Here is a 23340-nt window from a genome sequence, read left to right on the forward strand (position 1 = left end):
TTTGCTTCTCATTTAGTTGAGACGTAGAGTATCCTGTTTCGTTTTTTCCTACATTTTTTAAAAATTGCTGTATCCAAAAATTGCATAGTATTTAAAAGTAAAAAAACAAACATTAATATATAATTTAATAAAAATGATTAATTATATTTTATTTATATGTAATCACCGTAAACACAAATTCTAGCTCCGACACGGCAGATCATCCTAGTTATATATATACATCATCCTAATTAAAGATTTTTATTTTCACCCTTGATCTTAACAACGCGTTCCCAATGACAATGTTGTTTGCCATGAGAAAAGTAGAAATCACCAACGTCGTCGTAGCACTTTCTTGCGGTTGATTTGGCTCCATGTACATAAAACTTACTACCTACAGATTTATAATTTTTATATTTCTGTAGTAATTTTTATAATGAAATTATCGTTCTTTTCATATAAAGTACGATTATATATCTATTCATTATGCATATGTAGTTCGTACTTACTAGTGACTTGTCAAAAATTCAAAATTTTAAAAATCGAAGAAAAAAATTGTTTGGTGGATGGATTGGATATATATGAGTGCTCGATGTATGTACGTATGGCTTGGATCGTGAATTTTAGTATATCAGATCGCGTTGATACGCACGTGATATAAAAACCGATCCATCCATCCTTCAGGTATGGTCCGCATGGTCTCTCTTACTCTCTTTGGATTTAACTAAAACCTTCTAAACGTAATATTACTGTCATTAAGATTATCAGTATATGAATTAAAAAAAAACAGATATAGTAAAGATAAAACAGAAACCTTGTCATTTTTATTTTTTTTTGTCAATCTGGTAACCTTATCGTTTAATGATCAAATGGACGGTGAAAGTCTTCTTTGGTCATTGTATATGGGACAGATCAAGTACGTCATTAAAATTTTAGTATCCATATATATATTTTTTCTTTTTTCTTTTTTTTTGTTAAAAATAGTATCCATATTTTTCCACAGAAATTAAGTAACCATCAGTCTTACAAAGTAAAATATGACTTAATTGTGAAACAGTGAAAGTTAGAATTTTGTTTTTGTGTAAATTGGAAAGAAAAAACAACTTGCCAAAATTTCCCACCTTAGCGATATGAAAGAAAAAAAATATAATAACTATTAAATAAAATGTTTCACTTTTACTCATACGTTCACATTAATAACATTTTCATATTTTGTATGGTTTACCGTTTAGCCATAACATACCCATGAATAGTTGCATTTGACTATAGCACCATTTAAACCAGTTTGCATATATGTTTTGATTGAGCTAATCTCAAAATCCAATAAGCAAACATATATAGTCAAAGTAAACATTTATTATTTACCGTGAATAGATAGTTAAAGAAAACATATGTATCTTAGAGACATCACTTATACCCAGAAGATTTAAGAGGTTAGTAAAGTCATGCATGGGACCATCGTCACTATAGCTTAAATTCGATTTTTCTTTTACATGGACGACACGATCCGCCTCTATCGCTATCGCACTTTTCCTCTCTCTCGGTCTCGATGACTCGATCGCTGACCTTTTATATTGTTTTGGTTTTGTTAACTATTTATATATTAACCTTTTCTATCTATCGTTGGATAATAATAAAAAGTTTCGAACCTTCACTTTTCATTTTCATTATTTTTGTACACTCTCTGACTCGAACACTTCTCTTCTACCAAATCAAAACTAAATGGAGGACCATCATCATCAAAATCACCCACAGTACGGTATAGCGCAACCATCACCTCTCCATTTCTCATCTGATCTCTTCGGCTTCAACCTTGTTTCGGCACCGGACCAGCACCATCGTCTTCATATGACCGACCATGAGATAAGTTTCTTGCCACGTGGCATACAAGGTCTTACGGTGGCTGGAAACAACAGTAACACTATAGTAGCGAGCACAAGTAGTACTCGTGGTGGGTTTAGTGGCTTTACCGACGGGGGAGGAACAGGGAGGTGGCCGAGGCAAGAGACGCTGATGTTGCTGGAGGTCAGATCTCGTCTTGATAACAAGTTCAAAGAATCCAATCAAAAGGGTCCTCTTTGGGATGAAGTTTCTAGGTCTCTCTATTTTTTTACTTTTCTTTCTTCATCTCTCTCGCCAGCTTTATTTTCCCAAAGCTCCCTTTCATTTGCGAAAGTTAAGATTCATAATTCAAGATTTTGGTACATTATTATACAAACTTAAATCAGTGAAAGTGACGTATTTTTCATTCTTTTGTTGGTTTTGCTTCATCTTTCTTAGGATTATGTCGGAGGAACATGGATACACTAGGAGTGGCAAGAAGTGCAGAGAGAAGTTCGAGAATCTCTACAAGTACTACAAAAAGACAAAAGAAGGCAAAGCGGGTCGACGTCAAGATGGTAAAAACTATAGATTCTTCCGGCAGCTTGAAGCCATCTACGGCGAATCCAAAGACTCGGTTTCTTGCTTTGACAACACGCAGTTCATAATGACTAATGCTCTTCATAGTTTTCACGCTCCCAACGTTCATCATAACGCTGTCCCTCATCATCAGACGCCTTTGAGCAATACTCAAAGCCTTAGCATTTCTAACAATTTGAACTCCTCCTCCGAGTTGGATCTAACTTCCTCCTCTGAAGGAAACGAATCTACTAGAGTGAAGGGGATGAATTGGAAGGAAAAGATCAAGGAATATATTGGTATTCATATTGAGAGGTTGATAGAGAAGCAAGATTTTTGGCTTGAGAAGTTGATGAAGACTGTGGAAGACAAAGAACATCAAAGGATGGTTAGAGAAGAGGAATGGAAAAGGGTTGAAGCTGCAAGAATCGAAAAGGAACGTTTGTTTTGGAAAAAGGAAAGGGAGAGGATGGAAGCTCGGGATGTCGCCGTGATTGAGGCCTTGCAGTACTTGACAGGAAAGGCATCGATAAGGCCGAACTCTTCGTCCCCTACAGAGAGGATTATTGGGAACGTAAGCGATCAAACGATGGCAGATGAAGAAAACAAGAGCAAGATGGAGAAAAAAGAAATGAATAAGAAAAGGAAAGAGACTTGGTCAAGCCACGGTGGGACTCATTCGAGAATCAAAGAGAGTATGATGATATACGACAATCAAGAAACTAGAATTAACGATTGTAGTCGAGATGATGAGCAAGGCCACCATGAAGGTTATTCACCTTCAAACTCCAAGGAAGGAAACCCTAGCTGCGGCATTGCCATGCCGGCTAGTACTACAAACTGTTTTCCATTGCTCGTTGGAGATGGAGATCAAAACTCGTGGGAGGGTTATGGTTTGAAGCTAAGGAAAGAAGATAATCATCAGTAAGCTAACTATGCCATTCTCAAAATGAAAAATAAGTAAGGGTACTTAGGAAAGATGTCATGCGTGGCTAACCGTAAGGAGGAATAAATAACAATTGAAATTAGCACTATAAGATATAAGACTTTATATATTAACTAGGGGTTAACGAGTGATAACGTTTATATACGACCAATGAATCATGTATTTAATTGGTTATATAAATTAAAATTTGTATTGTCTAATCATGTTTTTTTTTTTTTTTTTTTTTTTTTGTGTATGTATTACTTGCTTGTGCTAACGTATTAATTATCTTTATAACTGGCCAGCTCATTCGGTACATAGTATGTTTTCATTTGAACTTAAGGGTATTAGATTTCCAAATCCAAATCCCAATTATTCACGATCGAGTTGACAATTACATAACAAAATATACTAGCTAATACAAGAAACACATGCACATAAAGGTATAATATGTAATTTGGGATAGAGACATACGTACATAATTTCCTTTTAGAAGGGTATGTAGATGAGTAGGTCCGTATAGAGAGGAAGAGTAGAGTGAGATTTGAGATCAGAGTGGAGACAGAGTAACTATTTGCCTTCAATTCCTGATTCTTAGAGAGATGAGTCAATACACACTTCCTATACATTATTACTGCGACATTTTGATTTTGTCTTTTGTACACATTTATTTCATTTGACCACTTACATGGACGACTCCAATATTTACTACTAGTGTACTACACAACGGAATTTGAAACTTTCAAGTTCCCCTAGCTAAGAGTCAAAACGTAAAAGATTTGTACCGATCACGTTCACGCTAAACTAATATGTGTACGTATATTATTGGATGCTAGTCGTGGATCCAGTTCCAACTAGCTAAGAGTCACGCTAAACTAGCTTGGGAAAGCTCTAAAAATCCAAAATGGTTAATTTGCAAAAATAATTTTTGTTAAGACTTATAAATGCCTTTGGTGATTGGTCAAACCTCAAATCAGATTGAGCCATTTGATATATACATTAATTAACTGATTATATATACTATAGTAATGGGTTTGCGAAATGAGGGACAGAAACTGAGGAGATGGGAAGAGACAACAACAATAAAATAATGATAAAAGATACAGAAACTGGTATGATTTTACAATGAAGAGGTGAGATTGTCCCCTACTCTGCCCACCTATGACTTGACATATCATCAACCTCCTCATATTTTTTTTTATATTCATAAAAATAGTTAAATAAACATATATGACCATGATTGTTCCCAAATCGAAGAAAAAAAAAAACACAACAAGAGCGAAAAGTTTATATTTCAATACATTTATTAATAATATGTTCAATATTAGCCACGCTAAATGTCATACAGTATGTGTATCATGTATTCATGTTCTTGTATTTATCATCTTAGAAACATGTGACCGGTTTAGCTGAGTCTTTTTTTCTCAACTCTGTTTCTTAACCAATCCGGTTTACAGCACCAATCATGTATTCTTTGTTTATAATATTGGGCCTTTTTAATTCAAAGCCCATAATGTTATCTTCTTCTTTCTTTATGCAAAGCCCATCATGTTATCTAACCAAACAAAAAAAAAAAAAAGGAAAAAATCTGATAAAGCTATAGAGGCGGCAAAATCTCGATTCCCCCAAAGTCTCTTCTTCTCTAGGAACGTTTGTTTCTCTAATGCTCTCAATTCGCTTATGTGCATCGATTCAAAAATAAAGAAGGTACGTTTTGCTAAAATCTGTAATTTATTTTTAGTTATCTGTGTGACGTTCCCTTTAGATGTTTAGTTAGGTCTGTAGGATTCGTAAATAAACCTTAATTTTGTTTGAATATGGATACGATTTGTACTTATTAGAGCAATTGCATTTGATTTTCTACCAAATCTGATTTGGAACTAGGACCAGAAGATTGAAATTAGCTTGAGGGTGACTAAATCTCATCAAGTATGATAATTAAAAAGATTGAATAATTGCTGCTGCAAAACAATAACTTTAAAAAAAAAAAAAAGATGAGTTCAAAAACTAATATCCATTGCCGCCAAAACTATGGCAAAGACAAAAAAAAAAAAAAAAAAAAATCTGATGAAAGTTTGGTGAAAGCTATGATGACCTTGATGATGTATACCCCTCTAACCCATGAATCCAATGTCTAACTCTATCTTTATGCTATTCGGAGGTGCTTTTTTTCCTTGTATCTTTGGCTTCTTTCCTTGTTTTCTTGGCTTCTTTACTTGTTTTTTGGGCTTCTTTTCTTGTTGTTTTGGTTCTTGGTTGCTCGGTGGGCAATGCAGTCTTCTCACTAGAGTCTTTGACGTACGATTCTCCCTGTCAAATCCTCTTACGCAAACATATCCTGCATACCAATTGCATATTAATTATGTTTGCGGTGTTTTCAGCTAATTAACTATTATATAAGCATAAGACATTCGCATACCTTTCTCGAAATTGTCTCGGATATTGTCCAATGTTAAACCTACAAAAATGTAGAAAAACATTTTCAGACCTGATCTTGGATTTTATATATTTAATTCATATATTGACAGTTCTGTTTTTGATATATATTACCTCTACAAATTACGCTCACAGAAGATCCAAAGTATGCGATTCTCTTTGGCAGTTTCCATATCTGTTCTCTTGGGACGTGAATTGGGTTGATGCTAGAGGCATGGTCAGCAAAAACCTGCACAAAATTAAAGTGTTCCATATTGAGCGTGTAGTTGAATGTTGCTTGTGATCATTATCTAAGTTGACTTCAATTTGGGGAAACTTTACGTACCTCATTGGTTTGGAAGTAAGTGCCATTCAGAGGGAAGCCCCCTCTCAATGCTGTCCTGCAAGGTATCTATTCACAAACAATAGTCACCTTTTAAACATTCCTTATATTTTCTTATTAAATAGAGAGATTCTCTTGAACATAGTCTTCCTACTTACCAGTATAGTTCCTCGCACTATTTTTGATTCCTCTTCCCGTATCTTGTTGCATTGGTAACATTTCTTCTCATGACATAATGTATTTTCGTTTCCTTGGAAATCACATCTTTGTTTAGGCGGTTGAATGGAGTTTTCAGTTTCACCTGGTTTGGCAAATCATAGAATCACATGTTTGGAGGCACTCTTTATATACATTTGCAAACCCATAAATATGTAGCATTTTGTGTTTTGCATATGATCTTTGAAAAGATTAAAAGAACAATCATGGTCAGTTGTTATTGTGTTTACCCGGCGTCCAAATGGCTAACAGGTAGGGAAATATATCCTCAGCTTCTTGCCTCTCAAACTGTAAAATAAAATATATCAAACAGTTTGTAATAAGTGGAGAAGTTGAGAAGTTCTTGCTAAATCGTAATTTGCAAGAGTTACTAACCCTTTCTAGAATAGGATGGTAGTCAGGGAGCTCATAGCTGTTTAAAAAAACAAAAAAAAAAAAGGAAATAAGAGAATTAGTATGAGACAAATGCTGAGTAAGTTCTCAAATTAAAAGACAAATTTGGAAGTGGCAACTCACACGAGGTGCTCTGTGCGTAGCCTTTCCTTGGTCTTGAGTTGGTGTGTAGGTATTGCTGCTGCTTCTGCGCTTAGTACCACCAATTCTGTTGATGAACCAGCTTCCTTGTTGAGCATGATTGTAGGAATCATCTCCTGACTTGCCCAAGGATCATTTTCCAAGAACTTAGAATTTAAAACTCTGTTATTGTCCCAAGGATAATCCTCAATGTCATGCATTGTATACTCTGGTTCAGGTGATGCCGGTTCTTCAATGATTGGGAAACAGTTTCCGAATCTTTTCACTTCTTGCTCTTTTTCTTGAGAAAGCAATAAAGATGGCTGAAAATTAACTACAAAGGGTTTGTGTTGATGTCTTCTCTCATGGAGCATTACAGTTGTTCTATCACTCGCCTCTGGTTCTGGTAGAGCAAGACGTGCACTGCAATATAACACAAGCATAAGAAAATACAAATACCATAGAAAAAGTGTCATGATCTCTTTCTTTTTTAAGCTAAAGCTTTTTCAGGATAGCATGATAAATAGTTGATGCACATGATTGTTTTTGAATGGACCTATCATTTACTAGAAACTAATTCAGTAACTATAGAATTTTGTGGGTATAATAACCTTTGTGCACTAGCGTAATGTCGGCACTCCGCTTTCATTGGACATGCATTGCAATTGGGTGTTATTTTTGTGCAAAAGACCTGTAAAATCGGAAGAGTCACTTTAAGATGTTACCATTCCATAAACAGAACAAGTTTTGTGACAGAAGAAAACAAATGAGATATATTTGAGTTACCTTGCCGAACGTAATCATGTGATAATGCAGCTCATACCTAGAATTGTATTATACAGTAGCGTTATTCAGATAAGTTCAAGGATCTAGAGCTAAGCAAAAACAAATATCTCTACTTACAACGTTTTCTGGTCCAGCTTGCAGAGGCGTGGCCATAAATACCTTTGAACAGAATCTAATACAGGATACCTGAAAAGAAAACGGCTTACTTATTGAAATGTATCATGTTCCTTTCATCATTAAAGAAAAATCTTTCAAAAGAATTACTTACTGTTCTAGAAGATGCATTTGCAGCTCGTCAGGCAGTGGCTGTAAAGGAACCCATCCTAGTCTTACAGCTATGCGTCCGACATTGGTGTCAACCTGCATTTTAAAATATGTAACTTTTGATCTCTCTATTGCACATTTCATTAGAGTAGAGTGTTCTTCGCTAACTTACCGGGAACGCAACCTGGTGTAATGACAGAAGTCTAACACACTCAACACTTTTCAACCCTAATCCGTTTATGCTTAGTAGATACTCCCTGCAACCATTAGCAGTCACTTGTCATCACCCATGCATGTTTTTGAAGCATCGGCTATATCTATTATATAACATTAAGCGTTGTAAATAATTTTCTTACTTGGCTTTGTCAGGGGGAACATCTCTTAGCCACTCCAAGTCAATGCTTCCATGATCTTCCACCAGTCTGTTTAAGAAGGCCTGTCCAATTTCCAAAGTCAAATTTCACCTTGTTAGATTGTATATTTTAGATACATAGCACAAGAAAAAAACTTTTATTAAATTTGTCAAACCTTGATTCTTCCGGCAAGCAGGTTGTTAAACCCTCGTTTTATGATTATATTAGCGATTTTGTTGACGTCTGCACATCGAACAGCTTCCCAATCAACTGTATCCCTTGTTCTTTCTGTTTTCTCTCTCTTTTTGCCACCACTTTCTGCTTCCTTTCTTAAAATATCCCAGTCAAATGTGTCCTCTGGCTTGCTCTTTGCTGGTTCCTTTGCCTTTTTGTTTGATGAGGATTCATCTACCTTGTTTTTGCGCGGTCGACCTACTGGTCTAGAAGTGGTTGGTTTCTTCTTCTGCACGTCCTCTGTTCTTGTGTTCTGTTCCTGGTCTTGTGCATGAAGGGTACTCTCCAGTTCTTGTTGATGGCTGGACATATGTTGAACTTGACTTTCTTCATAGTCATTGTTTATGAATGAATCACAACTCTCTACTTCAGGTGGTAATTCATTTAGGTTGAAATGAGAAGAAGTATACGACACCATAGAAAGACCACCCGTGTTTGGTAAATGGCCTTTGCCTTTCACCATTTTGGAATCAACTTGCTCACTCACCAAACTTGTGTTAAATGGATCTTGCAGCATCATTGTTGATTGGTTTGTAGAACTGATGAAGCTCTCACTCATTTTGGAGGGTCCCTGACTACAAACAGCATCAGTGCCATGCTCATCATCATCATCAATCTCCTCTATAATGACGCAATTTGGATTGCGAATTCTTGGATTCATCATTGTTTCATGAGTTACTGAACTTCCCCACTCTTCAGGAGATGATCTCTTGTTGAAGTTACAGTCGAGAGGAAACGCAGCAGCTAGATCCATATATGCAGAACTGCACGAGAGAAGAAGTTGATAATTATGAAACCATTCATGTTGCACATATCCTCTGTTTATTAATAATCTCTTGAATGCATTTACCTTGATAAATGATCTGCAACATTCTGGGTGAGGAAAACTCCCACTACTGAATCCACAACCGATCCTTTCCAAGGTGAGAAAGTTCTATCCCCTGCAGTATACAAAAGTGAACTTAGGTTTAAAAAACTCAAGCCACTAAGCAAGTTAAATAAAAAAAAATAGTACCTTGGACTCTACGCATTTGATCAATGAACGAGCTTATTAGGCCACAAAGCATGTTTATCTGCTCTTTCCACCATTTACGTGTTTTCTCATCTGCTCCATCAACACCGTTGTTGTGGATACTCCGCATCAAGAGTTTCCAGACTCGATTGGTCACAGGATCCAATTGTACTTTCGGTTTCTGCTTCTGGCTATACTTCACCAATGCCTGTTGCTCTTCATATGTCTTTTTGTATAGAGTGAGTGCGGTTTCTCTATTATGTGGAAGGCAAAGACCCTCTATGTTGATGTTTAGCTCGTCAAACAGCTTAGTGATGGCATCAATTGTCGAACTTCTTTCCCACATGTCAGCAAATGATGTACCTGCATTTTGTGTAAGAGTTAGTATTGATTCCAAAAGTTAGAAATCTTCTAGGAAACTATTTGATATTGAAAGTGCTTGTGTGTTGACAAAACCTTGTGAACATTGGCGTCGCCACTGCAGGTCTAGTACCCTTGCATTGATTTGGCTTGTTGTAGGGTCTCTTGGACTCTGCTTCACAAGTGTTCTATCGGTTGGTCCTTCCCCGCGAGTGTGACCTTCTGAAGGGAAATCTAGACCACAAGCAGCAGTAGCAGCAGGTGGAGGAGCAGGAGCAGGAGTAGCAGTAGCAGCAGAGGATTTTTTAACCCTTGGTTTAGATGATGAGGCTTTGTTTGTTTTGCCTTCACCAACAACCTTTGGTCTGATCTTTTTTTTCTTCGATGCCGGTGTTTTCAGCTGTCCTTTCTCATTATTTCGTGGTCTTCCTCTCTTTACTCCTACACGAGATCCAGTTTCAAGGATAGACTTCTTGATAGGGTCGTGAGGCTCATGGTCTGTTTCAACTAACATTCTGGCTGGCCTTTCTAATGTGATTGGAGGAAACTCAGCTTCTGTTGGTCGCAGACTGGTGCTCATCATCTCTTCAGGTGTAAGAATAAGGTCACAAAGAAACCTCTGTTGAGTTGACACATCATCTGTCGTTCACCAAGACAAAGATAAGACATCAGGAAAAAAAATAGAATTCATGTTATGAAACCTCACTAAGAGCTTACTACAATATGCCTTTTTTTTTAACTTTCATCAGCTAATAGATTACTCATTTAGACTCTTTACATTATATATCAACACATAGACACACCTACTTTGACTTAAAGGTCCAGTCTAAATCTATTCTCCAAATATGTCAAAATTCACAAAGCAAACCATCTAACTCTTCACTATACTATGCTGCAACATGACAATTTCATCAAAAAAATCCTACAAAATTCAGGTTTACTCACATTGTTGTGTTGGCATTGTTCTTTGTCCAGGAATGCCTGTATTTATCCCAAGGGAGGATTCAGAGTTTGAAAACAACGGATTATACTCCATCCTCCAGCTATTAATCCAAGAATCCATCGAGTACTGAGTGCTAAGTGATGATGATGATGCACCAACTGATGAACTTGTGCCGTACGCATCTGTGTTATTAGCCAGAGCCAATATTTCTGTACAAGACATATTAGACAGCCCAGGTATTTCAAGACTAAGCCTCCTCCTGCGAATGATCAATAAATAAACAATTCCACTTCACATCTTCCCATATAAAGTATAAAATAACCAAAAAAAAAAAAAAAAATTGCAGTGTCCCACAAAGATAACACAGCCAAAACCAGTTCATCAAAATTTTCCTTTGTTGCTAAACAGTGAAAGATATCTGATTTGTTTTCTTCCTTATGCACAGTTTACACAAAACAGAATCACCAAAATATATGGAAATTTTCAGAAGAACAGAGTAAATCACTTAAAAAGCAGTAGTGGCGAAAGTAAAACCTATTTGGTTCGGGCTGTAGATTGTGTTGCATGTCTGGTTTAGGCATGTTGTTAAACCAGATCATTTCTCCTCTTCTTTTGCCTGTGAATACAAAGAAAATGAATTTGATTATTTTGTGGTAGGTGAAGCTTCCTCAAAATGTTTTAATTCTAATGTTCGTTCAACTGAAAGGAAGAATAGAGGTTTGATTCGAAAATAAAGAAAACAATCTGAAAATGAGAGCTTGAAGTTGCAGGAGAGACTTACCAGAGAGAAAAAGAAGAAGCCAAGTAAGCTAGAGTCCAAGTCTTTGGAGTTTCAGAGTCAAGACAAAAATTTATGAGAATAGTGTATGGAGAGAGAGCTAGAGGGAAGACTATATATATCCATGAAGTTTACTTTATCGTTTATTGCAAATCCAGTCCTTTGTTTTTCTCTATAATACAAATCCTTTATTTCTTTTTGCAGATTCAATTCTTCATATTAGTTACTCCATTTGAGAATTGAGATATGCATACCATAATGTAGTTAAAATTTAGGGATTTTTATTAACTAAATAAAGATTTTTTAAGCTATAGTTTACAAAAAATTGGCACGCGTCTGTATCTATTAAATACATTGTTATTATTTTCTTATAACAAATTAAAACTTTGACTGATTTTTAGTGACCAATAAAAATTTTATAGATAAGAAGGTTTTAAATTCAAAAGTTGAATAAGTTTTAGTATCACAGCTGTAGTTTACAAGAATTTGGCATGCGTCGTATCCATTAAACACATTCTTATCATTTTCTAATAACAATTAAAAATCTTGACTGATTTTTAGTGACCAATAGAAATTTTGAAAATAAGAAAGTTTTAAATTCAAAAGTTGAATAAGTTGTAGTATCATAGCTGTAGTTTACAAAAATTTGGCACGCGTCTTATCCATTAAACACATTCTTATCATTTTCTCATAACAATTTTAAATTTTGACAGATTTTAGAGACTAATAAAAATTTGAAAATAAGAAAGTTTTAAATTCAAAAGTTGAATAAGTTTTAGTATCACAGCTGTAATTTACAAGAATTTGGCACGTGTCGTATCCATTAAACACATTCTTATCATTTTCTTACAACAATCCAAAACTTTGACTGGTTTCTAATGACCGTTATAAAGTTTGAAGATAAGAAAGTTTTATATTCAAAATTTTGAGATAAGTATATTTATAATTTACAAGAATATGACACGCGGCAAAGTTTACAAAATATTTAACCGTTATGAGTCCTAGTTCACAAAAAATAGTTTAGTGACAAAATTTAAGTAAAAAAAAAAAAAAAAAAATTACAAAAGAAACAAAGATTTACTGTTTGGTTCATTGTTTGAAAAAAATCAAATATATATCTGATACTACAACAATGTAATCTAGTATCAGTTTCAAATTTGAAAATACTAATTGATGTTAGATACTTTAGTTATTACGAAAATTGTATTGTCAATTTGTTGTAAATTTATGTAAGTCAGTTTAGTGGCTAGATTGACTCTACTAACATAATTGACCTAGTTAATTATAGCATTCGTAAACTAAGTTGAGGTATAGTAGAGAATAGGTCTTAAGTATTCTTAAATTAAAGCTAACAGTATCCACAGTTCCACACACCACTATACTATCTTTTCGGTAGGACTAAAACTAACGACCAGTGTTACAGAGGAGAGTGTTGCATAGTCAACAAAAAGAAAACTAGTCAGATTTTTATAAAACTGATAAATAAACTCATTGTCACAAAATTACTGCACGATCAAAATTACTAAAAAGCTGTATATGAGTACGTGAGCTTTTTCTTGTGGACCACTTGCTTCTTATTCTTTTTTTTTTTCTTCACTTGAGTAAAGAGAATCTTATTTTTATTTCTCTTCCCATAACTTTTTTTTACACTAATGTGGTTTAATCTTATCTTTATTTAAAAAAGATAATGCAATGTACCAGAAATAGAAAAGCAGAAGTAAAAAGTACAATTAGGAAAAAACAGTAATGTAATCCACAAATAACAGTAAGAAAGAGATCATTTTCCACACGCAATTTTTTTTTTTTTTTAAAAAGACAAAATACCAAAAAGAAGAAGAAAAACAAAAAGGCTATAGAGAGAAAGGGGTATAATGGTCATTTGAGATTAAATGCTGCATTCTGTTGTCGGAGGGTCTCTGCGCAAGTGGAATAAGAAGGAGGAGGAGAACCGCATGACCAAACCGTAAACAATAAAAATCACGTGTCTACGTTTCCGTTTATTAACCGTTTTAACGCCGTCAATAATATAAGCGAGTGGTGGATCAATTTGGGCCTAACGTCCATTAAAATTTTCCAAGTAGAAGTGACTGGAATCAAAGACGAAACAAAACACTAGGCTCTATACACAATGGAGTTGTTTTGTTGACTTTTGTACATTTCTAAACTGCTGTTTATTTTTAAGTGAATCCTTCAGATTAATGCAAACAGATAACTGGATAAGGTGATTATTACACGAATCCATGCGTATAACTTGCGAAAAAAAAAAAGATGAAAAACCTGTTGCAAATATGAATCCATTTGTAATTGGGCCTATATGTTTCGGTGTGGAGCTATGGTTGGGCCGATTTCCTCAGACCATACTTATATAAAAAAATGTATATATTAATAGAAAATGAAAGATTTACTCATCAGCGCAGGTTTGCCCGAGAGGTTAAGGGGGAAGACTTAAGTTCTTCTGCACATAAGTGCGCGTGGGTACGAACCCCACAGCCTGCATTTTTTTCTCTTTTAAATATTATTTCTCCAAGATTTTTTGTTTCCCTCTGTCGTTGTCGTGTGAATTTAATATAGTTTGTCTATCTAGTGTTGAATCTATGCGTATACTTGGGGACTTGCCCGCACTACACTATGTACATGTCACTAAAGTAGAGAGGACACTTGGCGTGTTTGTTCATATTATATACACAGATATATTTATCAGAACAGACCTAACTTCAGTGTTGTTGTGGATAATGGCAACAAAACTGTTCAAAGCACTAAATAATGAAAAAAACCACCGACTGTTGAATTTTCAATGCAAACAGATCAATTATTGTTTTTTTACAGAGATAAGTTCCAGCACCGAAAACATTACAAGTCATCACAACAAGAAATTAAAAATTCCACATTGGCCCCCAACATTTTTCTCTCTCACATTGGCCCCAACATTTTCCTTCCTTCCTCCAACAACCTCAAAACACTCAAGGACTGACTAAGCGAGGATCAACCTCAACTCTAGCCACACCAGCCGGAGCCTCCTTGGCCACCTCAACCTCTCCTTTCACAAGATCCACCGCCACGTCATCATCGAGATTCTTCTTAAACTGTTCCTCATCGTAGTTAGGATCCCCTTCATCCATAGCCGCCGGATCTGGCTGCATCTCGTAATCCTCCATCCGATCCGGTCCCTCCCACGTATACTTCCCACCGTGACCTGACTTTGACGGCGGACGCCTGAGAGGAACCCCGTCTGAAGGATGACGATCCATCCGCTGGACACCTTTCTCCATCAGCTTCCGCTCGACGCTCTTGATTGTCTCCGGATTACGAGTCTTCAATTCGAACTTGTCAACAGCTTTCCGACCTTCCTCGTTCTGGTGCTGCGCTCGTAGCACCACCGTGTTTTTGGTTTCGTCAACCGATACAGCCTGCATCTTAAAACGATTCAAGTATGATGATGATCACAATAGTTTGCTAATTCAATAGGACTGAAGAGTGTTTGTTTATATAATATAGAGAGTGAAGAGTGGATAAGAAGGGAGGAGACATATATACGTGACGAACGTTCTAGCGACTACGTTGTCTTTCTCGTAGCTTACGGAAACGTCTCTTTTTTTTTTTACTATATTTTCTTTCTATTTTTTGCTTTAATTATCTAACAAATGTCGTAATTATCCGTTCGACGACCCGTACATGTGCTTAGGATAGAGACGCACATCGTGCTTTTTCTTTTACATCATGATCACATTTATTATATATAGATACGAACGACATCAATATAAATTAATATTATAACGAAAGGAATATACATACAACTGCAGAGTTAACTCAACTCAGATGCTGCTAAGAAAACAAAAATAAAAATTCGTGAAAGGAGAGCAACTCCAAGTGAAGAAGAGCTAAGAGACTCTCCTTTAGTTTGTCAACTCATCTCTATGAAATATAATTACTTAAGAACGAGTTTATAAAGTTACAGAAGCCTTACGAATGAAGAAGACACGTATACGTACTACTAACTCACTCCCCTCCCGTTTCTATCGATCAAAGTACCAACTTGTTCTCCGCATAACGCCTTTGTGATGTTCCCAGCTTCCAGAAAGTTAAATACCACCACTGTATTATATATAACCCAGACAAAGAAGGATCAGTACTTTACATTCTTAATATTTGATTTTATCATCTCAGTGCTAAGCAATCATCACTGGCCTAAGTATTTGATTTTAGTACGAACCCAGTGAAATCAGGATTCTAGAGTTCTCCACATCTAGAGTAAATCATTAGTTAAATTGTCTACCTCTGAGTGGCCTACAATAAGTGAGGTGATATCAAACCTAAGGAATACCTACATGTTTACCATTGGATTCCGAAGACAAATTCTATAATCACTAGGTTTAGCCATTTATATCCCACTGTCTATTCTAAGTCTTCAACTGAGTAGCTGAAAATTGGTAACCATGATAAGCGAGAGAGAGAGAGAGAGATCTGACCTGGAAGGCTGTTCTCTTCACAGAAGTTAAGGGCCATTGTATCCATTGATGTAAGACCTCTAGAAGCCAAATCCTGAAATGTTATATGCTCGAATGTCACATTACTATCTTGTGAATGACAGTCATAAACACCATCAACGTTTGTTCCTTTCACCACTGCCTCCGCATTAACTGATAATGTGCAAGGCAGAGATTTTACGTTAGGACTTAGAACCAGTTACTGATCGAGAGAGAAGTATATGATTCTAAGTTGATTTAAGTTAGTGCAGTAAGGAACACTAAGAGGGAGTAAAAGAGTTGTACTGTCTATAGCTCGAAGGGCTGCAGATGCATCAGATGATAAAAGTGGATTTCCAAGCGTTGCACCTATGCCACCAAATATTACCACTCTTCCCTTATCTAGATGTCTGGTGGCTCGTTGACGATTGTAAGGCTCCCCGACACCTTGAACCGATATTGCAGTTTGTAATCGTGCCTGAACCCCTATTTTCTCTAGAGATGATTGAAGTAAAGCAGAATTCATCACAGAAGCCATCATACTGTTACACAACAAAGATTTGGTGAGCAGAACAACCTATCTCCACCAAAACAGAACATACATTTGTTGATCTGAATCTCTAATTCCTTGATATATTACTAAGACAATACAAATTTGTTGACCTGAACAGCCAATCTCCACGAAAAGAGAACTTTAGACTTGTTGATCTGAACAACAATCTCTAAGATGTCGATAAATATAGTAAGACAATACAAATATGCTGCTAAGTGCAAGGATGTTTTGGCAATGATGATATGTAAGACCATTTGTATGATGAAAAAAACAACAGATCTGTGAGAACACTAAAAATAATGTTTTCAGACCACAATGAATCTATATGAAAACATAACCCACCAAAATAGTAGATAAATTAGCCAGTTCAATTATCATACTACAGCAATCATACTTTAGACAAAGCACAATACATTCTGCAGGCAAAAGCTACTGAAATATTTTGACCAACCTGATATGATATGCAGTGGTTCTATCCAGACCAGTAGCAGTTATCCATGTGCTGCCACAAAAAAAGTTCCGACTCCCAACAACTATCGCTACCTGGAAGAAACAAACTAAAATTACCATTTGTCCAAGAAAGGATAAAAACACTAACAGTCTCGAACTAAGTATTACCTCTACACCAAGACGACAAGCCATTGCAACTTCCCTGGCTATCAGATTGATTACCTAAATAACAAAGAAGAGAATTTAATGCTGACCCAAATAATGAAAATATTGCAATGAAAAAAGATAATCAAGTCTGGAAGAAACCTTTGGATCTATGTTATTAGGACCCGTGCAAGCAAGAGCTGCCCCACTGATTTTCAGAACCACTCTTCGCCATCTAGGGTGTGAAGTAGTAGCCTTGGGTTTGACGTTACTTATCTGAACTGGAGGGTTATAAGTTACCAAGGGATACCTGAAACAAGAATACAAAGCCAAAAACTTTCAAATTCACAAGAGGGCAAGCACACAATACAACAGGGATGATGCTAGTGATCGTTTTCTGCATTACCTCCTAGCTGGCTTCACAGGATTCCCCATTGAGCTGCCACTTCTATCTTCATCCGACGCACCTTTCATCGCCAATGAATTTCCCACAATATCTTCCATCTTCTTAAACCAAGGCCAGTTGCTAGATGATGTTCCACCACTCATCCTATGCCTTTCTAGCTTATACCTCTTCTTGAGATTATCGATCTTGTTTTTACACTGCTCTACACTCTTACTCAGCTTCTCACACCTCTTACTCACCGATGAAGCAACATCTTCCCAATCCCTTCCCCGCAGATTCCCTCGGTTAAGCTGTGTGAACTTATCCGAATACGCATCTAACAAACACGCGATCGCCGCATCGCTCCACTCTTCTCTATCCTTCCTGTACTCACTAGCAGAGGAAGACGACGTCCTCGGCCGTTTAAAGCTACCATAAGGAGTGGTCTCACCACCATTCGTTGTTCCTCCGTCACTAAGCTCCTCCTGACTCTGCCTCTTCTCTAGACGAGCACCTCCGATTCTGGATCTGTCCGCATCGAGATCCTCGTCTTCGTCGACAGCTGCGTTATTATTATCATCATACGGATTCGAATTTTCGTCCGCCACGAAAGGATTGACACCGTGAAAAGCGGAGGAAGCCTCTACAACGACATCGTTCTCGTCGTCCTCGTCGCCGTTCCTCTGGTGGTGATGCGACAAATGGATCTGGTTCGATGGCTTCGGGGTGAATCGTCTAGGAGCGTACGGTGTGTGATGAAGAACTTGGTGATGGTGGTGATGCTGATGTTGATTAGGGTTTGATTGATCGTCTCCAAGTAGAGAGAAATCGTCATCACACGACGCCATTAAAGATACCGTTAGGGTTACACGGCGGCGGTGGAACCAGAGACGGCGTTAATTAGCGGCGAGAGGACGAAGAAACGGAAGAAGAAGGCGTCAAGACGTGAACTAGTGTAAAAGGGGATGGGCCGTCACAAAACGGCTCCGTTAGGCAGTGGTAAGGGTTGGGGAATAAAAAATTAAAAAATGCTTAATCAGCCAAACCAAACCGAACCAAACTTGATTCGGTTTGGTTAAATTAAACACAAATGACATTTAATTCAACTTTCTTAGTAGCTTTTTATTTTACATGAATAGTATGACATCTAATTCGTGTTATGTTGATAGTATATGCTTCTCTATTGAATTATTTTTTAGAGATAAAGTTTAAACATGATCTACATTGTGTTCATTGACTAATATCATAATTAAGAGTGTTGTGTTGTAAAAATACATGTTAATGCCAAAAGAAAACGAATGTTTTTGAAAAATACGAACCAAACCAAATTGCGTGTGATTTTATTTCAAGTTTCACAAAACCGAAAATTAAAAAACCCCCACCAAGTCGTAAATCGTAACCGTAAACCCAAGTATCCAACTCTTAGCCAATGGAAACAGAACATGAGAAGCGTTACATCTCGTAACCATTATCTATATGTGCCGAGTATCGGCTTCCGTTACCGTCATTAGTACTATCAATTTAAAACGTTAGAAAAAAGTGTTACAACATTTACATCTGCAAAAATTAGTTTAGTCCGATGTCGTCCTTTCAATTTTAGATATTAGTATGATTCCTTGAAATGGTGAACGAGTCTTATGTCATATACAACAAGATTTCATTTTGGTCGTTGGATTGATATTGTATGACTTATTGATCCTCGACCAACATGAAAGTTGTGAGTCATATATCGTGTCCCAGTCCCACTGTGTATAATCACGTTGTCAACTTGCCAGCATTTGTTCAAGGACAAATTAAAACTTGCCATAATTTAATGACGGGAGTGTTTGTGCTCAACTTTGGTAACATAATTCGTATTTGGACAAAACTACAAATTTAATTAGACGAAAACTGTTAGGTCTTAAAAAGCAATTTCAAAATACGGTTGGTTTCACGCTATTTGTTGATCTTATATGCTCTTCCAATATGAAAACATGTAAGGCCTGTTCGTTTTCTTGTCGCTGGATCCAGCGACAGCGACCAGCGACCAGCGACAGATTTCAGCGATAGCATATGTTGTTCGTTTGTCTGTCGCTAGCGACTGTAACAACTATTGCTAGAAACTGTTGCTAAATTGTTCGTTTGCCTGTCGCTGCGACTAAATACCATATATTTTTTTAAAAATTAATAAAACTTAATTTTTGATAATTTATATTTTTATTTTAAAAAACAAATTACATATAGCCATGAAAATAAATTAAAAACATATTTACATATTTTTAAATAATTAATTTGAATTTTATTTTTAATTTATTCATTTTAATATTGTTAAATTTAATTTGTTTATAATTGATTTTTTTAGAATTTTATTTAAATATATTCAAATTAATTTTTTATTTTATTTACTTAGATTTAGTTTAATTTTAATAACTATACGTAGTGATATTTTTATTTAATTAATTTTAATTTTGATCATATTTAATTTATCAATTTTTTTTTTAATTATTTTTCTTGGTAGCTCTGTTGTTCGTTTGCCTGTCGCTGGATCCAGCGACTAGTTTTAGCGACTGATCGCTGATCGTTGGCGACAGTCGCTGAAAATTTTAGCGACTGAAAATTACGATCGCTGATCACTGGCGACAGTCGCTGCGACTGGTCGCTAAACTAGCAACAGGTAAACGAACAACTTTCTGTCGCTATCGCTCGTTTTTGTCGCTGGCGACAGGCAAACGAACAGGCCCATAGTTTCATTAAATCTTGAATTGCTCATTGAATCCTACTGTCGGCGGTTCAAGAAACATGTGCAAAATATATTCTCGGCTCAAACAACCGGGTACAGTGATATGGATATGATGTAATCATCTCACATCTTTCTCACATTATTGACGTTGGGAGAAGACATTTCAAACTAGCCTAAACTTTCACTTTAAGTATTGAAAATCAATTCTTCTTACAGATATTTTTACACTTTATCCACAAAAATCTTGTTGAATTACAAGAATAAAGAAAAGAAAACTCCCTACTACCAGTACCAGTAGTCTCGACGTGTAGTTTAATGACCAGGGAAAAAGGTCACGACGTGTGTAGTTTGCCAATTTAATTCTTTGTTTTTTAAGATAAAAACGATTAGCACCCGTGGCCTAATGGATAAGGCGTTTGACTTCTAATCAAGCGATTGTGGGTTCGAGTCCCACCGGGTGTGCTAACCTTAATTTTTATTGTTTGTAATTTTATTGATCTTAGTCATATATATCTCAATAGCCTAATAACAAAAGCACCCGTGGCCTAATGGATAAGGCATTTGACTTCTAATCAAGGGATTGTGGGTTCGAGTCCCACCGGGTGTGATCTGATTTTTTTTTTCTTTCTAATTTTAAACGGTTTGTATGTGTTGCTTACCAAATTTAACGTACTGTCTATATCCGCATCCTCCACATTTAGCTCTCTAATCGAATCTCCACATGTTGTGCTAATCAATTTGCTGATTTAAAAGACTTCTTTTTTGCCAACAAAGTATGTTTCCTTCCACTTTACCAAATGAACTGATTTTAATATGCTCATTAATACTGTCTGAATCCTAACAAGTAACACTAGGAAAAAAAAACTAAAAAGTTACAAATCTAAGTCCAAAAACACCAAATCCTAAAACACTAATAAACACATCATTAATCAACATCATCTGGTGGCGGTGGAACTCGGGTCAACCCGTTTAGCCGAAGACTGTTGTAACTCATTCAACTCAATCTCACTCCGCCGTAACATCAAAACCATCCTCTCCGTCTCAAGCCTCCGTCTCTGATTATCAAGCTTAGCTTTCTCCATCTCTCTCTCTTTCTTGCTCCTATATCTCAACCACTTCACTCTCTGCTTCTCCATCTCAACACCTTCCCACTCATACCCAATCTTCTTCTCCTCTACCTCCAACATCTTTCTCCTCATCCACTCTTTCTTCTCCCACACGCTCTTCCCAACATCTTCCATTACACGCACTGCTTCTTCCCTCAACCGCTTCACCGCCGTCGTCAATACCTTCCTCCGCTTCTTCTTCGTCTCTTCTTCTTCCTCCTCCTCTGTTTCCTCCATCTCCGACTCCGACTCCGAATCCTCCGCCATATCCGACTCTACCTCCACCTCCCCACGCTCCGCAGTTCTCGCCATTTTCCCCGCTTCCGCCGCATGAAAACAGTTCTGCTGAACCGGAACCGGAACCGAAACCGGATTCTGTTGCGGTGGCTGCTGCTGGTCATGACCACCGAGATGACCACAACTGTTGTGATAAGCACACATCTCTCTAAAGAAGAGATGCTTAGAGTTAAGCAGCTTCTTGACTTCATCTTTCAACTTGGGAGTCAGATGATCCATACTCTCTAACAACCCTTGATTCTCAACGACACGACAAGCTATGCCTTTACCGAGGATGTCGTTAACTCTCTTGTACCTTTTGTTCAAATCATTGAACTTGTCTTCACACTGTTGCGGTGAAACAGAGAAGCCTTTCTCCACCATAGCTCTCGACACTGACTTCCACTTCCCTTTCTTCTGCAACATCCCTCCTCCTCCTCCGCCACCGCCGCCTCCACCGCCGCTACTCTTTTTCTTGACATCGATAGGATCGTTTAAACCAGCTTCGTCGCCGATGTAAAACACTGCCATGATCAGAAGCCTAACCATCGTGTCCGTCCATTTCATCCTATGCCACTGTGAAAGTTTCCTCTTTCCGTCGGTTCCCGCGCTGTCTTCCGGGTTACAACCCGACCCGGAACCTGAACCGCGATCTTCGTCGTCTCCGTTGCAACCGCCGCTGATGGGTGATAATTGTTTGGGTTTAGAAGGAGGAGCTGATGAGGGGTATGGTGGGTATAAAGGTTGTTTAATCGGTGGCTGAGTTTGCTGATCGTTGGAGTTGGTGTAAGGATGAGGATGCTGGAATTGATGAACTGTTGGGTTTTGTGGGTTTTGGGGCATTTCTAAGCTTAGCATTCTTGGGCTAAACCCAGAAAACATCACATTCGATTCCATCAAAACTCTGAAAACCCTAAATTGGGAAAAAAAAAAATTGAAAATTTTTGCAACAAATTGTAGATAAGATAAGAGAATCAACCCCAGATTTCGAGAATTCTCATAAACCCCAATTAAAAGATGCGAACGAATTCGAATTCCCGACCAAGTAAGAGAATTCCGACAAGAATTTGTAATAAATAGTATCTTCGACTTCTTCTTACTTATGAAGTTATGATAGTTTATGTTGTAGAAGTAGATTTTTGTGAAGCGGTTTTAGGATTTGGGGAGTCAAAAGGAGGAGGAGGAGAGAGAGAGGGTAAATATACATACAGATGAAAAGGAGAGCAGATGGTTTTGGGGGAAAGGGATACCCATCTGAAAACTGCCCATGGTTTTTGTGGTTTTTGGTTTTATTTTTTTTATAAAAAATTTTGTTTCCTTTTTGGGATTACAAACGAAGGTCTAAAACTAAACCAAGGGGCTGGTTTTGGACAAAACAATGGAGCTGCCTTTTGTTTCTTTTGGCCACTGTTTTTCTTTTCTTTCTTTCTGACATTTAAATCCAATCCCAACCTACATTTTCTCATTAGATTTTTATTCTTAAATGATTCAACATTTGTAACTAAATTTATATGTTTTTTTTATGTGTGCAAATCAACATATGTTTATCACACACTATTATAACACCAACAATAATAATCATATAGAGTTCAGTCTTAAAAATATTCACAACTTTTTATTTAAATCATAGTACAAATCTGAATATAAAAAAAATACATTTATCAATCATTATTAAAAAGGTTTGAATAAAAATAGTTAACTTATATACGAAGTTAAAGTTTTA

General features: G+C 36.7%; 5 protein-coding genes and 3 non-coding genes across 10 annotated transcripts; 4 read left to right on the top strand and 4 right to left on the bottom strand.

Annotated features, from left to right (window-relative positions):
• Nucleotides 1-1604: 1604 nt before the first annotated feature.
• On the top strand, nucleotides 1605-3596 carry EDA31 (Homeodomain-like superfamily protein). The gene is made up of 2 exons (XM_010466358.2): nucleotides 1605-2075; nucleotides 2260-3596. Exons 1-2 carry the CDS (start codon nucleotides 1702-1704, stop codon nucleotides 3305-3307), a joined length of 1422 nt encoding a protein of 473 aa, XP_010464660.1. The 5' UTR covers nucleotides 1605-1701; the 3' UTR covers nucleotides 3308-3596.
• A 1614-nt stretch (nucleotides 3597-5210) lies between these two features.
• On the bottom strand, nucleotides 5211-11611 carry LOC104748098 (DEMETER-like protein 2). Of its 2 annotated transcripts, none has more exons than XM_010469788.2 (21): nucleotides 11525-11611; nucleotides 11278-11359; nucleotides 10746-11002; nucleotides 9897-10439; nucleotides 9444-9803; nucleotides 9279-9369; nucleotides 8370-9192; nucleotides 8198-8277; nucleotides 8014-8098; nucleotides 7846-7937; nucleotides 7695-7763; nucleotides 7578-7614; nucleotides 7403-7482; nucleotides 6795-7214; nucleotides 6654-6690; nucleotides 6509-6566; nucleotides 6221-6363; nucleotides 6066-6131; nucleotides 5855-5969; nucleotides 5724-5762; nucleotides 5211-5642 (listed from the first exon to the last, which is right to left on the bottom strand). In XM_010469788.2, the coding sequence occupies exons 2-21, from the start codon at nucleotides 11340-11342 to the stop codon at nucleotides 5419-5421; spliced, it is 3684 nt and encodes a 1227-aa protein (XP_010468090.2). In that variant the 5' UTR covers nucleotides 11343-11359; nucleotides 11525-11611; the 3' UTR covers nucleotides 5211-5418. The 2 variants fall into 2 exon arrangements, 1 of the variants encoding a protein (XP_010468090.2); XR_015581370.1 differs by having other exon boundaries at nucleotides 5503-5642; nucleotides 7842-7937.
• Nucleotides 11612-13934: 2323 nt separating this feature from the next.
• Nucleotides 13935-14017, top strand: TRNAL-UAA (transfer RNA leucine (anticodon UAA)). Its single transcript has one exon. It is a non-coding gene; the product is annotated as a tRNA-Leu (tRNA).
• Nucleotides 14018-14285: 268 nt separating this feature from the next.
• LOC104745180 (uncharacterized) lies at nucleotides 14286-14934 on the bottom strand. The gene has a single exon (XM_010466360.3). The coding sequence runs from the start codon at nucleotides 14932-14934 to the stop codon at nucleotides 14482-14484; it is 453 nt and encodes a 150-aa protein (XP_010464662.1). The 3' UTR covers nucleotides 14286-14481.
• LOC104745181 (uncharacterized) lies at nucleotides 14286-18584 on the bottom strand. Of its 2 annotated transcripts, none has more exons than XM_010466361.3 (7): nucleotides 17538-18584; nucleotides 17294-17441; nucleotides 17156-17209; nucleotides 16989-17080; nucleotides 16291-16526; nucleotides 15988-16158; nucleotides 14286-15613 (listed from the first exon to the last, which is right to left on the bottom strand). In XM_010466361.3, the coding sequence occupies exons 1-7, from the start codon at nucleotides 18362-18364 to the stop codon at nucleotides 15513-15515; spliced, it is 1629 nt and encodes a 542-aa protein (XP_010464663.1). In that variant the 5' UTR covers nucleotides 18365-18584; the 3' UTR covers nucleotides 14286-15512. The 2 variants fall into 2 exon arrangements, 1 of the variants encoding a protein (XP_010464663.1); XR_760710.3 differs by having other exon boundaries at nucleotides 15270-15613; nucleotides 15988-16060; nucleotides 17538-18568.
• Nucleotides 18585-20624: 2040 nt separating this feature from the next.
• TRNAR-UCU (transfer RNA arginine (anticodon UCU)) lies at nucleotides 20625-20697 on the top strand. The gene has a single exon. It is a non-coding gene; the product is annotated as a tRNA-Arg (tRNA).
• A 72-nt stretch (nucleotides 20698-20769) lies between these two features.
• Nucleotides 20770-20842, top strand: TRNAR-UCU (transfer RNA arginine (anticodon UCU)). Its single transcript has one exon. It is a non-coding gene; the product is annotated as a tRNA-Arg (tRNA).
• Nucleotides 20843-21024: 182 nt separating this feature from the next.
• LOC104745182 (uncharacterized) lies at nucleotides 21025-23020 on the bottom strand. Its single transcript, XM_010466362.3, has one exon. The coding sequence runs from the start codon at nucleotides 22512-22514 to the stop codon at nucleotides 21171-21173; it is 1344 nt and encodes a 447-aa protein (XP_010464664.2). The 5' UTR covers nucleotides 22515-23020; the 3' UTR covers nucleotides 21025-21170.
• Nucleotides 23021-23340: the final 320 nt, after the last annotated feature.

Source organism: Camelina sativa, chromosome 15, assembly GCF_030686135.1.
Source record: "Camelina sativa cultivar CO46 ecotype springtype chromosome 15, ASM3068613v1".
NCBI lineage: Eukaryota > Viridiplantae > Streptophyta > Magnoliopsida > Brassicales > Brassicaceae > Camelina > Camelina sativa.

What these genes read in the sequence shown, in the direction of transcription:
- EDA31 (XM_010466358.2), top strand. Translation starts at nt 1,702, where the DNA reads ATGGAGGACCATCATCATCAAAATCACCCACAGTACGGTATAGCGCAA. An exon ending in CTTTGGGATGAAGTTTCTAG is followed by an intron (nt 2,076 to 2,259) that starts GTCTCTCTATTT and finishes CATCTTTCTTAG; the next exon opens with GATTATGTCGGAGGAACATG.
- LOC104748098 (XM_010469788.2), bottom strand. Translation starts at nt 11,342, where the DNA reads ATGATCTGGTTTAACAACATGCCTAAACCAGACATGCAACACAATCTA. An exon ending in CTACAGCCCGAACCAAATAG is followed by an intron (nt 11,003 to 11,277) that starts GTTTTACTTTCG and finishes GATCATTCGCAG; the next exon opens with GAGGAGGCTTAGTCTTGAAA. An exon ending in GTTCCCCCTGACAAAGCCAA is followed by an intron (nt 8,099 to 8,197) that starts GTAAGAAAATTA and finishes TAATGGTTGCAG; the next exon opens with GGAGTATCTACTAAGCATAA.
- LOC104745180 (XM_010466360.3), bottom strand. Translation starts at nt 14,934, where the DNA reads ATGCAGGCTGTATCGGTTGACGAAACCAAAAACACGGTGGTGCTACGA.
- LOC104745181 (XM_010466361.3), bottom strand. Translation starts at nt 18,364, where the DNA reads ATGGCGTCGTGTGATGACGATTTCTCTCTACTTGGAGACGATCAATCA. An exon ending in ACCACTGCATATCATATCAG is followed by an intron (nt 16,527 to 16,988) that starts GTTGGTCAAAAT and finishes GTTGTGTAACAG; the next exon opens with TATGATGGCTTCTGTGATGA. An exon ending in TGAAGAGAACAGCCTTCCAG is followed by an intron (nt 15,614 to 15,987) that starts GTCAGATCTCTC and finishes TATATAATACAG; the next exon opens with TGGTGGTATTTAACTTTCTG.
- LOC104745182 (XM_010466362.3), bottom strand. Translation starts at nt 22,514, where the DNA reads ATGGAATCGAATGTGATGTTTTCTGGGTTTAGCCCAAGAATGCTAAGC.